The sequence below is a fragment of the Micrasema longulum genome, unplaced genomic scaffold, assembly GCF_059751315.1.
Source record: "Micrasema longulum isolate JH-2025_06_02 unplaced genomic scaffold, ASM5975131v1 h1tg000191l, whole genome shotgun sequence".
Lineage (NCBI taxonomy): Eukaryota > Metazoa > Arthropoda > Insecta > Trichoptera > Brachycentridae > Micrasema > Micrasema longulum.
Genome location: NW_028277396.1, coordinates 1,114,361 through 1,131,081, shown reverse-complemented (window position 1 = coordinate 1,131,081; position 16,721 = coordinate 1,114,361). Strand labels below are relative to the sequence as shown.

At 29.5% G+C, this 16,721-nt stretch overlaps 1 protein-coding gene across 1 annotated transcript in view; it reads right to left on the bottom strand.

Moving 5' to 3' along the window:
• The window catches only part of LOC148283836 (opsin-2-like), a 74,782-nt gene extending 67,084 nt beyond the window's left edge, over window positions 1–7,698 (bottom strand). The window contains exons 1-2 of the mRNA XM_088243158.1: window positions 7,505–7,698; window positions 7,037–7,255 (exon numbers count right to left, since the gene is read on the bottom strand). Coding sequence (XP_088099284.1) covers window positions 7,037–7,255; window positions 7,505–7,698 — 413 coding nt within the window. The remainder of the gene's footprint in view (window positions 1–7,036; window positions 7,256–7,504) is intronic.
• Window positions 7,699–16,721: the final 9,023 nt, after the last annotated feature.

Here is a 16,721-nt window from a genome sequence, read left to right as displayed (position 1 = left end):
TATTTTTTTTTCATTATTCATCTTTCACTGCGTAAGCAAGATGCCCGGATCACTAAATAGAGGACCATACTGAAACAAATTATCCAAACAACTGATTTTTTTGTATTATTCGTGTGAAACAGAAAGGCTTAGTAGCCCGGGCAGGACTGAAAGAATATATATTTATAATTACAGATATAATTTTAAGTCGTTACATTATTTTATATTATTGGGAGAGCAAAAAGATATACCAAAAAACCTGCTATCCAATTACATATGTTTACTTAAATTAAACCAAATGAAGAAACGATTAAGAAATACAAAAAATATAATAATTAGTAGTTAAAAAAATATTCTTGATCACAAATAAAAAGACGAGAAATACCGACGCGCAAGCAGGTGGGGAGAAGGGAAAATAAGAAAAGAGATAAGGAGTGGTAGACGATAAATAAAAAAAGTGGGAGTGGGAAATTGCATTTTACCAAGGAAAATACTAAAAACGCTTATCATAAATAATATACAATAATGTTAATATAAAAATAAAAGACAAATACGAAATTGTTCCCACAAGAATAAAATGTCTGTGCGTGAGCAATCCCTATTTAGAGAAATACGTATTTTTATTTAAAAGATAATAATACGAGAACGCACATTTTGTAAAAGAAAAAAAAATCTGAAATAACTAAAATATTAAAAAAAACAGTACAAGTTAAAACAACGGAGGAATGTTAAAATAATACCATTCTCGTCTCAAACATAAAAGATAAATAAAGTAATATATTTTACGAACTGTATTTTTAAATATGGTTAAAGTTATTTTGTATTGTTTGTCCATTAATCCGAAAATTTTATCTCAAATCTAAAACCTCACAGAATTCCGTTTATAGAAAAATCGAAATATTTTAAACACGTATCTACGTAACTTTTAATAGTAGGATGAATGTTTTGTCGCGAACCTTTTAACAATGGATCGGATGAAATGAAATGAGTCGGATAAAAACACGGGTATAATAATTTGATTATATTGTTTGTTCTAGCTGTAAACATCTGAAAGTGATTTCTTTGATAATACAAAAACGCTTATAAGAGTTAATAAAAATAACACAAAATATCATATTATCATTCCCTTATTTCTTTATTTTTTTTAAAAGAAATATTTGCGTTCTTATGATTTACCTGAATATTTAATTTTGAGGGTCATTTTCAACGAGTTATAAATAACTCACTATTGGAAAATGGGAATCCAGTTGGGTTAGAGTGGGATTCGGAAAGCATGCCATAAAAGTCATTAAAAATAACAAAATTCTGTTTTTTAGATTCGCATCAGTTACTGCGGACAAATAGTTGCCAAAAACAAGTTTTTATTTTTTATTAATTAATAAAACATTAAACGATATTTTTTTTTTTAAGACAATCTACTTTTGTAAATTTAGTTAATGTTATTTATTTATTTATTTACGGACTAAGTCCATTCAAATAAATTGTAATGTAATTGTAAACGAAGAACTAAAACTTGTTAAAAATTGTTGTCAACATGGACATAATACGAGAATATCAGAAAAATATCACACACAACTTTCTAAAACAAGACAAGGACAATCAAGACTAATAAATCAGGGACTGAAATTTTACAATAAACTACCAGACAAAACTAAAGAAAAAGACTCAGACAAACTTTTCAAATGATTCAAAAAATATTATTTTGAACAACAGAGTATGAATAAAAATTGTTTATATAATTTTTGCTAAATGAATGTAATAATCCGTAAAGGTTAATAAATTAATTTTCAAATAAAATAAATAAATAAAAAAAAGGTAAACACAAATCTTTATAATACATACATGCACTATTGAAGTAAAATACAAATAAAGAAAATTAAAGCTAGGACAAAAAAAAAACACTACCTCAAGACAAGGTCTGGTCTATTTTAGTGATTATTTAAATCTAAAAAGACTTAAACAAAAAAGTCTGGGACATAACTGTCACTTCCAAAAAGAGACTAACTCTTGTGCTTGGAAAGCGACTTACACTGTTATAGTTATTTTGTAATTTGAAGTTATTTAATTTCGAATATACGTGAGAAAAATATAAACAAAATAAACAGTAAATAATATAGTAACACTAATTAGTATATAAAAAAAGAATGCAGTTTTTACTCGGGTTTAAATTTTTTTTTAAATGTACTTAGAATTTATTTACTGATATTTTAGTTTTCATAGTTTTTAGTTCCTCGGGGAGCTTTTCTTTATTTTTTATTCCTTTAAAAAAAAACTTTTTTGACCATGACTTGTGTGGAATTTAGACATTTTGGTATCTAAGTGACTTCTTTATCTAGATTTCGTTTATTTTTTCTTCTTTTTAAATTCATATTATAAAGTTTATTTTGTTAATAGTGTCTATTGTATGAACTTTAAATAATTTATAAAGATATTCCGTATTGAATGTTAAGGGTTTCTTTAAGATTGCTTTGATAATTAATCTTTGTACTATTTTAAAAGGTTTTTATATATTGGCATATGCACCAACCCCATCCAACAATACCATATTAAGTATTAGCAATTTTTAGATTTTTGATTCTTGGACTTTTTATTTTATATATTTAATTTTATTTGTTGTATCCAGTACTGAACAGGTAAGATTGCAATTCGTTTCATTGCAATTGCTTTGGTGAATAATTATTTTTATTACTAAATCTTAATTAGTTTTGTTAATAAAAAAATGGAATAACTTTTGTCTTTTCCGTATTTGAAGATAAAATATTTTGGTCAACAATAATTTCAATTTATTCAAAACGTCATTAGCTACTAAATTTACTGACTTCTAGTTGATTAAATCAACTTCAACAACTGTATCATCGGCATATGGTATTATTTTTTAATTTAAATTTTGATAAAATATGTTATTGACCAAGAACATAAATAGAAACGGGCCTATTACTGTACACTGAGGTATCCTAAAATCGCTAGTCTCCATTTGACCATATGTATCTATTAAAATACAGAATAAAAATTTTATACTGCAAAAAAAATAATTTAGTAATGATTGCAGCCAAAAATGAAGTATTTTAAGTAAGGTTTACTACCGTTTAGTTTGTTTTTGGAGAAAACTGATATCAGATACTTCTTTTGATTTTATCCTAAAAAAGGTCTTTTTTAATTAATTACTGTATGTATGTTGAAAATGGGAGAAAAAAACTATTTTTAAAGAAAAAAAGCGTTCAATTAATCAAACAAAAAGGCAACGCTTTTACATGTTTAGCATAGTTACAAGTGCTGTACATCAGTACAATATGTAGGTACCATACGGTAAATTAATGTCATTGCTTGCTGAACATCTCAGTCAAGGTAAGCTGTTTGACTGTCATCATCCGTTTTCAGGCAGCCAAGTTGCGCATCATATGATTTTCTAGAGTGCAAGTCAACGCGGACTAGGAAACACTTTTTCCTAATTTACGAAGCACATAGTCAAGAAACCATTAAGTTCTTTGTTCTCCTATAGAATACAGCGTTTGTTGTGGATATGATCCGCACATGACGTAAGAAAGTCACCTGGTTCTTGGTGCGTAATTTGAAAATATATATAAATCATTAAAATATGCGTGCTTATATTATAAACAAATGTATGTTTACATGGTTCACCGACAGGCACTAACACATTAACGTAGCCTTTTTATCATTTAAACGCACTGTACTCATGTAAGTTTATGCAAAATAAAACATCCGTTTTTTAGAAAATTAACAAAACTAATGGCTCTTACTATTAGTTATTTCTATAGAATTTTAAAGGCGTTCATTTAATAAAAGTATTAAATATCAAAGATAATCGGATACGTTAATAAATCAAATGAATTGTTCGTTTTATACCGATTCTCAATAAATGAGGGTTGCGAAAGGGGAAAAAATAACTTTGGTGAAATTCAAAAAAATGTATGAAGTAATCCTAAAATTTAATTCACCGTTTTAAATGGTAATGATCTATTTGAACAAAGGGATTATTTCTGAATACTAACATGGTCCAATTTAAATGACCTTTATTTCAAAAAGCATACTTCATGATCAAAAAACATAGTTTATATTCTGAAAACCTTTAATTCGTATATAAAAGAAAATGGACGTATTTACCACACTTGTACAATATAACCTTTTCATAAGAGCAAATCATTTAAAAAGAACGAAATGTATCTTTGTCAGTCAGGTTAGATATAATATTTTTATACGATCTAACGATTTACCCGAAAACACCTGTTGTCATTTAAAAATAAACATAGGCATCTAAGTCCATTTAAGAGGCAGAAAGATTTAGTAAAAAATGTACAAATATCATACATATTTTTTTATTAAATAAAAAAAATAGCTGTAAATATATAATTGTGCAAAAAATGGGAACCAATGTCGTACATTTCAACTTGTAATCTATTTACATGCTAAATCATTTGAAGAAATCCGTAGCATGTGACAAAAAAAAAATATTTTAATTAAATTACAAATTTAAAAGAATCACTATGTAAAGCGCCCTTCAGGTATTTTGTTACGAAAATGGCGCTGTATAAGTTATCCATAATAATAATGATGTAATAACTTTTTACATAAAAGTTATTAATTTTAAAAATACTTGGTACACTTCCACTTATTTATTTTGACCAATTAGCGCTTTCACCCTCTAATGGGCATCTTCAGACTGGTGAATATTATACAGTGTATGGATAATTTATATAAAACTAAATATTATCTTAAGTGAAGTTAAGTTAAATGTACCTACACTTAAGTACCTACACTTAATTACCTACACGTAAGTTAAATGTACCTACACTTAAGATAATATTTAGTTTTATATTAATTATCCATACACTGTATAATATTCACCAGTCTGAAGATGCCCATTAGAGGGTGAAAGCGCTAATTGGTCAAAATAAATAAGTGGAAGTGTACCAAGTATTTTTAAAATTAATAACTTATATGTAAATATAAGTTATTACATCATTACAATGGAATTCCATCAAGAATTGTCAATAAATATTCAAAATGAAATATTTACATGCAATTTAAACGAGTAAAAAGTAATAATGACTGACACATTTTTAGAAATTGAAATATTTTCAGTTACAAATAAAAATAAATTTCAAAAAAGGTTAATTAAAAGAAAAAACATTATATAGCGTAAAAAAATACGAATTTAAAAATCATAATTATCGTGATTGTTCTATTCGCACCTAGTCTTTTCACCTAATTTTTATTAGTTAGGTTAGTTGATCATTATTAATTAAGAGGATATGCGGTGCCTGACAATTTCGAAGAATTGGTATTTGAACATTGTTCTCGCAAATTCCTCCCTGATACTATAGCTTGCCCACCACATACCGCACACCGCATCTGAGGACATTGACAATAAGGACGTTTCGCTGTCGGGTTTTCTGCACCCTAAAACTTAACTGGTTTAGTTTTATGTGTCAATACATTTTCCGCTTTTCAAAAATATTTACCATATTTGTATACAGTACGTCCGAAGACGGCAGATAAAGTTAAAGTTTTTATTGGTTTTTGGGTGGTCGTAGCTCCAACAAGAAACAATTTATTAAAAAAGAAAAATGATAGAAACACGTCGCCAATGGTGAATATCTATATTATTTTAAAAAAAAAACACTACTTTAGTATCATAATAAGGTAGAGAATACGATAATACGTTTGTACGAAGAAAAGTCAGATCGCCTTTCCTCCTAAGTGCCAGTACAGGGACAGAGAAATATCATTTTTGATCAATTTAACACATATCAATATAAAATACAATGTTTGTTCACTAGATTCCTTGGCATTATCCCAAGATAAAATCAATAACCTCTACCTCTACTAAACTTTATAAAGGGATCTGGGTACGCTTTTTATGTGCATATATGCTTAGGACTTACTTAAAGAATAAACTAGAATATTTTATTGAAATACCAGCTAGCTAATGACCTATGTCAATTGAACAAAACAAATATCCACTAACAAAATTTTATTTAATTTGTACACCGAATTAACAAATGTCAGCGTTTAATATTGAAGCTAATTACCACACTATTTAGATTAAATATTTACGTAGGTTTACACACTTTTCCAATTTAGGTTTATAGGCACAAGGGTTAAGTTGACTTTAAATGCCTATTATTTATTTCTAACGTAGTAATAGTTTGACGGTTTTAATTTGTTGTACACTAATTGAAAAACATTCCAACAATATAAAAAATCCAAAAAATTAACTTAACAATTAGGTATGACTAAAAAAAAAGCGTTTCTATTTATTTTTATTTTGGGATCATTTTCAAATAATCGTAAATAAATAACCTTGAAATAACAGGGGTATTAAGATACATAGATGTAACAATAATAAATATTATGTAAAATATAAAATAAATATACGTGTATTTAAATGTAAACAAGTAATGGGATTAAGTGTTTCTTTTACTTCGTAGTGAATTGATTTTGACTTTGGACTATTATTTATAAGGTTCAATTTTCGCCAAGGCTCACATGTAATTTACTGGAGAGGCATCTGAATTTCTGAGGCTTTCAAGTGGTAAATTTTCATGATACGCGACATTTTGCCAATGTAGTTTTAGGCGACGATTTTTTTAAACGCTAAGTTTCAGCTTCTCAACAAGTTGTGAACGCAAGAGTAAAACGAATTTTCGGATGAGAAATTTGGACATGGAAAGTTGTAAGAAATCAATACCTTAAAAACAGCAATAATAACTTTGCGAAAGGATTGATTTGAACACCAAATTTTATATTTGTACGAACATCTATGAAGTTTGAACCTTCGTCGGATCTGAAAAATAACTTATTTGGTTTCTGATTTATTCTTGTCATGCTTAAAAACCAACTTACCTTTCTGTATCCCCCAGGAAAAGTATACAAAGCGTGGCTGCAAATATACTTTTCAGCAAGTTTTGATAGATTTAGATTGGGTTCCATTATGTTTTTGCTATTTTGTAAATTTAAATATGAAAGAATTGTGTAGGAAATTATCACCTGGTTTATATCCAAGTTGGTATTAAAATATATGAGAAAAAATGCTTACTTGAAAAACATGAAAATAACCAAGGCATTTCCAAATATCCCAGCTGTAAGGACAAACACGTACACCACTGCAAGAGTATAATGGGAAGCCTTGGAAGGTGGGGGAAACTGCAACCAGTGTGCGTTGATGATGTACAAATAATCCTCTTCGAACCAGCCATGCTCCTTCCACAACGATATGGGATAAAGCCGTTTAAATTGTTCCACAAGAGCGGCGAATGTTTCATTATCATTTGGGGCACTGTCGTTATAGGCCGTTGATTGAGGTATTTCTGTAGGATGCACGTCCTTAACCCAAATACGTTTATTACTGATAGCCGGAGAATTCTCCGATGAGTGATCCATACTTCCTCTAGGCATCTGTTGATTCACGTTAATCTCGACGGTATCGCTATAAATATGTTTAATCGCCGATCGGTTTTTGTTTCCACCGGCGTTTGATATGTTACTTAAATTACGAGTGCGTCGATTCTCTAATGTGGAATTGTCAGCGAGCAAACTATTATTAATTTTTTTATCAAACACATCCGCGTAATTAGTACGTGTAGCTATGCGAGAATTCCTCTTCGATCTAATGTTTCTTCTGAGATGTGTAGTTTTTGGAAACGATTGTTTATTGTTCGTCTGAATAGCCAACTGCTCCACCGAATTATTTATAAACATTTCGGTTAAAGCGTTATGTTTTAGTTTTTGCCACGATATGTGATTTCGGTTTGATAGAGAACGCGATGTGTGTCCGCGGCTTCGATCCGAACAGTGTATTTTTGGAATTAACATGAATTTATTATATTCACTCCGACCGCAGTAGTAAAAACTATGCAACAAAAGAATCCATAACCACCAAACCACATTTTTCGAATTCATTTTACAAAACAGTTTCATCACATTGATTTAAACAAGAAAATAGGACGTACAAGGAATAAAATTATTTTGAGGATCAAAAACACACAAAGAACAGTCAAGATTTTTTTTCGATTATTTCGATCCTTGTTAAAACTTTCTGTTCGTATCTGTTGTTAAGCGCGATGTTTCGCATTCGTAAATTTTCAAACGTAAAATCTTCTCGAGAGGATCCCTCCACGCCGGAAGTTTACGTCGTACTGACAAACTACGAGTCCTAATTTCCTCCCTGCGCGCATTCCTTAAAAACTCGAGCCAGCCTTCGTTACTCAGTGGGCTGGAATCCCCCGGGGTTATTTTGATTAAGAAAGTCTTTTGCGAAACATTATTTAAAAAACCTAAATGACGATCGTGTGATTTCAATCACGGTAATGCAAAACTTTATTTTGTAACACGAATTTTCGTTACGAACATAACATGTATAATTTAATAATATTGAGTATTTTCCCCCGAGTAAAACATTGATATCACTTTAATAGTAAAAGTGAATTAGATTTGATACATTGAAAACATAATGTATAATACCTGGATTTATGCAACCCACGCATAAAACTGTTTTATTAAAGCTTTAGGCAAATTACATATTATATTTATCAAATACGGGATAGTAACCAAGTCCGAAATATGTAATACGTTTTTAGGAACACGTTTAAGTTATCGGTACATAGTAAACATTTCTATGTCTAATAAAAAAAGGAAAACTTGTTGACGACGCCGACGTCTATTTGAAGTCATTTTTATAGGTACAGATATAATTAAGATTTATTTATTACACCAGACAAATATTTTATTAATCAATTTATTCATTAACATCAATATATTGCAACAGAGATGTAGACTATTTTAGAAAAGAGAATATGGAAGTCTAGGCCAGCGGTTTCTACTTTTTTTTGGGTATGGAACCCTAATTAATTTACATTTTTTTGGCAGAACAGTATCCCGTCAGTAAAAAAGTAAACTGACAAAAAATATATTATTAAGACCTATGACGCCTTTTTGTTTGCATGTTGTAATGTTTGACTTAAAAAAAAATACTATTTTGTACCACTACTTGTTTTCCATTTTCTAACGCATTTATTTACGACTAAAAGAAAATGGTCCTAAAATTGAAATATTTGGATAAATATTAAGAACACAGAATACATAAAAAAAACCATAATACAATTTCTTAAAATAGAATGAAAAATGTACTGCATGTTTAATGTTTTTTATTAACAGGTAAGAAATTCATGAATTGCAGTTCATTACGTTAAAAAACATTGAAATGCCTTGTGGTTTGTTCGTTAATTAGCAATACTAGAGTCTTAGGTTTACGGGTTTGGAAAAAGTAAACAGAAGTATTTTTTTACTTGAATACAAACTATTGGCCTGTATTCTTGGAACTTATTATTAAGTACCTTTTTTTAATGTGGCAACAGAGAAGGGAAACATTTATGAGAAGGTAGTATTGCAGTTTAGGCATTTACATGGTAAAAACCTGTCATTAGATGGTTTTTCTAAATGAAAATTCTCTAAAAATGCAGGGTTGTAATTAGGCACTTGGAAAAATATATACAAAAGAAAACCGCTTGAATCGCAGGAGGTATAAGGCCTCAAATCTTCTTAGTTTACGATGAAGCTTTACCGAGTCTCTGTTTTGCCTACATATCTGTTTTAATTTTATTGCCTAGTAAAAGAGAGAACCTTTGTTTAGCAAAAAGTGATCGGTAGTAAAAAATCTTCTATGTAGTGGGAGTCTTGGATGTATTTTTGTAAACAAGCTTAAAAATAATTATTATTAATATTTAAAGCAAGAAATTTTGATATTCGTGTTAAAAAACACATGAGGTGTCTTCACAAGAACAATTTCTCCGAATTCACAAATCACCTAATCAATTTTAATAATGACTTATAAAAATTCAGGAGTTAGAATCTTACACAGATAATAAAGAATTAAAAGTCAATAACATAAAAATATTTTACATTAGGAAAGCTTTAAAAAATAATGTCTCTTTTATCAATAACTAAACAACTTTTCAATGTAGCCCATTATACAATGTTCCATTGTAATGTTCATCCTTTACCTATTAAACTCACACCCCTCCCTTCCCCCCCTCCCTTTTTAAAAAACCATTTCTCCCACAATATCAAACTATTTCATAGGGCATGTAAGGGTTGCCTATTAAATGCATGTCATGTTGGTTTTGCTTAATATTTTTGTTCAACAACTATGGTAAAGATGTATGGCGGGTTTTGCACGTTGGTTTAATTGATATCCTGACGAAGAGACGGGTACGTCTCGAAACCTAAATAGAAAAGTGGGTAAGTTGTTATTTACAAGTATTTTGTAACATTTGATAAAAATGATTATTATGCTTGTTTATTAATTAAGATCGTGTTCAAGAAACACAGACTATTACGTAGCTGATATTTTATCAAGTTTAGTTTATATAAATCAACTCTGAGAACGAACTGTAACGTAGGACGATGACGACTTAGAAAAATGTGGCATGATCAGATAAACCAAAATCTTAAGTCTGGTCGTGTCAAAAGCGAGCAGAACCAGATATTATGTATGACAAGATGTATGAATTTGGAAAAAGCTAGAATATATGTATGCCAGGATAATAGAGGTGAGGGTGGTCAATCCTCTTTGCCTACTCCTACGGGGAAATGGCGAGATAGTAGTAGAACTCTAATTAATTCTAAAATCGTGAATGGCAACTTACCTTTTTTGCAAGATTATTGTTATGTATCTATATTGTATATTTACATTTTTATTCTTCATTTACTTAATCTCGCTTTGAATGTTTACTTTTACTACATTTTACATAATATTTTTATAATGTATGTTTAATTGAATTGTTATTTTTTAACATACAAGAAAAAATCTTTTTAGTATGTATAATAAAATTTTGTACCTCTTTTGTTTAATCTAACTACATGTACGTTTAATGATGAACTTTTGTTATTTTTATTGTTCTAACTTTTTATTTTTTATATGCGTTTTTAGATTTAGAAACTGCTGTGTTCTTTTTGCACTACAACAAGCCAGAAGGCACAATTAGAGTGATAATTTACATTACGAAATACTCCGGCTTGAGAAAAATGATATTTTAATTCATGTGTTCTCACCGGGAATCTCAATCCGAAAGCATCCGTTTGTAAGGCAAGCATCTTAACAACTAACAACGGAGGCCGCCATCATTAAGATGATGCTATATCTTCTAGCCAATAAACAATTAACTGATATTATTATGTATGTATTAGAAATATTTTCTAATTACACGAGAAAGGTGTATTTTTTATATTCCAAGGTAGATTATATTAAAAACCAGCTACGAATACTGTAAACCTTTACACCTGTAAAAAAACTTTAAAAAAAGCATTATGATGCACGATATGCAAAAAGTTTTTTTTTAATAAAAAGATCAAAGTAGAAACGCAGCTTTCTTATAGATTGGTTGAAAGAATATTCTCTAAACCATTTTTTTATGTCACGTATTCAGAGTTCTTTGACTACGATTAAACGAAATGGCTTCATAATATGAAAATGAGCTTTTGATTATAAAAATAGTAAAACTTGTAAGTGCTAGTTTCGTCCAAACTTCTAAAAAGTAAATCTACCCAACCAGCTTAAAAGATTCACTTCTTATTAACTAAAGTTTCTCAGCTTTTTATTAAAACAGATAGGTGTACCTTATGCGGGAATAAGAAACAAAACAGTGAAGGAAAAATATTATTTTGCAAGAAATAATAAAGGGAAGTTAACTTTGAGAAAATATTCTAAGTATTTCTCCGAAATTTTGCAGCCAAGCTCTACATTTAACGCCTTTCGAATTTTATCAAGATCGATAAATGTTTTAACGAAGATAGAAAACCTATTCAACAAACAGTATAAAGATTATAATAATAATCTACGTCTGTTATTTTATTTATTTTATTAAATTTTACAATACGCCCAAGGGGCATTTACAAAAAATATACAGGTAAGTACAAACATAGTAAGTAGTAATTTAAAAGATAAACAACGCTTTTTTTGTATACATGTAGAAACAATAAAAAGCATACTGCTCTGCAAAATAAAAAGTGCAACTTTACATAGTAAAAAAGAAAAAAATATATATGGATATAAGAAAAGTAATTGAATTAAAAAGCAAATTGTAAATAACTTGTAAAGAATTTACACAAAAAAATATATACATTTACATATACCTACTTATAAATAAAAAAAATGGTTTTAACATTTTTATTGTTAAAAACAAACAATAAAAGTTAGTTTACAGTAAGTATATATAAGATAATAACATAATATCTGGTACACAAAAATATTTGATACATCAATTTCAGAAAAAGATAATAAATAATAATACACATCAAAAACAGAGAAAAAATTATGTTATAACAACAGTTTAAAAATTATTTTTGGCGGGTCATCTGTGCGATTGGTTTGCTTCATGCACGGTCAGTCTCCACCCGTCTCTATTCTCCGCTTGTCTCTTCAACTCAGCGTACCCGCTACAACGCATGTCGGAGATAATCTGGTCCATGTAGCTTCAACGGGGTCGTCCTCTGTAATTTGTGCCATCTCACGTGCCCTCCGCAATCGTAAGAAGCAGGCCTGGGTGTCTTATGTAATGGCCTATCCAGTTGGCTCGCTGTTGTGCAACTTCATTGAGCGAGCATCTGGACTTCGCGCCCTGTTTAGTACCTCGGTGTTGGGTGTTCCCAACATGTTCCGACCGATGAATCCAGGAGGGGGCTGCAGGGGGCTCGGAGCCCCTCGTTAAATTTAACTTAGGCCGGCGAGCCACTTGTTAAATTAAGAGAAATCAATATTCTCAGATCAAATCAGTACATAAATGCAATTTCAGTGGATGGTTTAATTTAGATGTATCATAAAAATAAGAAAAATTGTTGCCTTTTGATATTTCTCGAGAAATATATTTATTAGGGATGCGCAATAAAAAAAACCTATTGGTTTTTTGTCTACAAAGTGTAACAATAGCCTGCAATCACCTAACAATGCTTTAAAACGCCGATGTTTGATATAACACTATATTTCTTCCATATGTTCTTAAATTATAATAATAAAAATACTTTATAGTTTTATTCCACTTTTATTTATAATTATTTTATAAATTTTTTACCAGTGACCGGGTTTCATCGTGACCGACATCGTCAGACTGGTGGGAGACTAAACAAATTTCTATGTTATATACAAGTGCAAACAGGGGTTGTAAATCATGATTTTATATAATTATGTAAATAAAAGAATTTAAATTAAAATCATTTAAGTATAAGGTAATAACAATTTTAAAAATATAAGTTTTGTTTGAATGTATATAATAAAAACTGGTGTAAAATATATAATTTTATGAAGTTTTATAATGAAAATGTATTTGAATTACATGTATTTAAATTTGATTAAAACTATAACAGGGGCCGCTGGTTAGTAGTTCCATCCACAGCTATGTCTCCGGGCCCGGGGGGTAATTAAGTGATTCTTAGGTTCTTAGATGTTCAACGCAACATTTTTGCGGTTCTTTGAACGATTGCCCGTCTTGCTTCACACGTGCACATTTTTCTTCCTTATACTGTAGTTATAATAATAATAATTGGGCATTGTTTTTTGTCATAATATAGCAAAACATTTTTAATCAATTTAAAATTTCTGCGTCAATCTTGGAACACTTCACTCTTGAAATCTGAGGTAGGTAAGTACATTTACTACTAATATTCAATATTTGATTTGTTGAATTAAATAATTTTCTACCATAAAAAACAAGTCATATCTATATTTTGTCGCTTGCTGTGCATATTAAGTATTTAAAATTATTTTTAATTATTATGTATTAGTGTTTTGGATAGTTAGAACAAAATAATACACATCCTTCTCCCCCTTCCACCTCCAACCCATCTAACGAATCCCCTTCCAACCACCTCCCCCCGTGAGCCGCTCGTTAAAAAATTGGCAGCCCACCCCTAGATGAATCCCCAACATGCGCCTGTAGCAACACATCTCAAACGTCTCTAGCCGCCCCGTTCTGCCTGTCCGATAGCTCACGTTTCATTTTCATACAATAGTATGCTCAATTGCATACAATAGTAGCTAAATAGAAAATTAAAAGCATAATAAAACAAAAAAACGTAAAATTCTAAAAAAATACAAAGAAAACTTGTACTTAAATTTGATTCTACATGTATTTTTTCTATTCAATAATAATGTTCATAAAATCATAGAGCATTGTGGGCCATTATGTCGTCTACGAAAAGTTTCCCATTTCCTTGAAGTTTTTCTTTCGTTTTTAAATCTAATTTTAAAAAGATTTTCGTTCGAATAAAGTAAATATTGTGGCCTGGTTTAGTGTATATATATAATATTCCTTTAGAATCCTTTCGTATTTTTTTCGCAGACTATACTCTCGAGAATATTTTTAAAAAAATGGCCGATGAATAAGATGGTCAACTCAAAACACCATTACAATCGATATTGTGTTACCCAAAATATGTTGGTATGGTATTTTAAGTTCATTACATTTTTAAATCAATTTAGTAATCCCTATAATATATTTTTTTTACCATGCAAAAATTTATTTGTGCATCAAAAAGCTTTATTAGTTCCTTCGCGAAGTGCTTGCCAGCAGGGCCGCGATTACAAAACCTATCTCCATTGGTACATAACGAGACGGTATAAAGTAAATCTTCATCGGTAACCTGAAATTGAACACGTATAAAAAAATAAATTGTTAACCTAAAAAAACATTTTTCATACAGAAAAATTATTTTTCTAGATAAAATTGGAGATTGGGATTCAAAGAAACGATGAGAAGAATCTTTAAATGAAATAATATAAGACAAAAAATTTAAGTCAATTTAAAAAACATCTTCAAAATAAATGAAACATTATAGTAAGAGCAGCATTATATTGATTTTATACACAAATACAATATAAGTAATTAAAGTAGTTTAAAAGTATAAAAGCATGTCAATGCAGCAGATAAAAAAAAAGAGTGACAGGTATAGCAAGTAATCTTTAAAATGTGAAAAAGCAATATAAGGAGAATATTTTAAATCAAAAGTAGTTGATAAAATTTCATTAAAGTGATTTTAGCAGTAATACAAATTTCAGTAGAGAAATTTGATGAAAAATAACAATATTCATATATGTAATGTGAAGTGATGTAAGAGAAAAAGGGATCAACGGGAGTTTGAGATTATAACCGAGCGTTTCCATTAACCAAAGTAGGTAGATGAAAATTTGAATGATCTTCATTCTGTAATTTATATTTCTTTTGAAAAAATCAACAACAAAAAAAAGTTATTTTTTAAAGCGTTATAATTCGGCAATATTTAAAAATATACCTTATATTTTTATTATTTAACTTTTCATTCATTGGAAATTGACGAGCTGATAGCCTAATGGGATTTTTTTCAACCAGCCATTTAAATAAAATATGTTTTTTATTGTTTGGTTCCAATGCGTATGTGAAAAAAAGCTGAATAAAATAGTTACTTAAAATAGAGACCAATTTGTGTTTAAGTAAATATATGTGAATCAATATAGAATCTAGTGTTTTATGAGAAAAAGAAAAGAAAAAGAGAGGAACTGAATAAAGTGTAAAGAAGAGATGAGAAATGTCGTTTTAGACGTGATTTAAATAAAGTTTTTTATTTGTTTTTATTTTTATTAAATCATACAATTTTTTTTTGTACTCCCAGGAGTTACAATAAACTTATTTTGGGACAGAATAATATTTCCATAAAGGTATGGAAATAATTATAAAATCGTAACAAATAATAATTTGTGCATAAAACTGAAATAAGATAGCAAGTAAAGTATATAATACAAAGAAATTAAAAAAAATAACAAAATAAAAATTGATATTTAACATTTACATACCGTAAGAAAGAAATATCCAAGGAAAAAGAAGAACTTAAAACTAAATTTCACCTTCAACGTACCTTCTCAAGTAGTAATTTTTTAAAGGAATATAGTTATTTTTGACGTTCTATAGGACTCCGGTAGCCTGCTGTACTCACTACAAGCAAGGTACAGCAGAGACCTTAGACCATACCTTGTCGTGCGTGATCCAGGTACGAGAATATTTTGACTCTGTCGCGTATTACATTAAGTTGCTGTAGAAACATTGATAGTGGATAGGATATGATTCCACAGCCGAGCTGCATGGACACTAAATGAGTTCGAAGAGTTTTGAGAGTATGAACGAAGAGCTAAGCCATAATCCGATTAGTGTTGAAAATTTTCAAGGAAGTATTGTAGAATCTTAGAGTACAGCGGACAGAAGTGAGAGGATGTGATAGTTTCACCACTCCGTTTTAAGCCATTTCAGTTGCCTAAGATAATCAGACATGTGGTCATATTTCTTAAGACCAAATATATTTTATTATTGCACCAGTAGTACCGGAAACATTAACCTTGGGTTGTAATTTTTGCGAATGAAAAAATGTTGGCAAAATAGAGTAACTAAATCAAATTTGAACTGCATATTGCAAACAATTTATTTAAGCGAAATCAATGTCTTTTACTTACGTAGATGAATGTATTAAAGAAGGCAATGCGCTATAAGACATAAGCTGTTTTATCAATCATCCTCATAATAAGTCATGGGCCGCGATTACGAATGCTTTATCGATATAACTTGGATTCCATTTTCTAATAGTGAGTTATTTACAACTCGTTGAAAATGGCCCTTAAAATTAAATATTTGGGTAAATCATAAGAACGCAAATGTTTATTTGAAAAAAAAAAAAAAAATTCATTTAAAAAGAAAACATAATTTTAT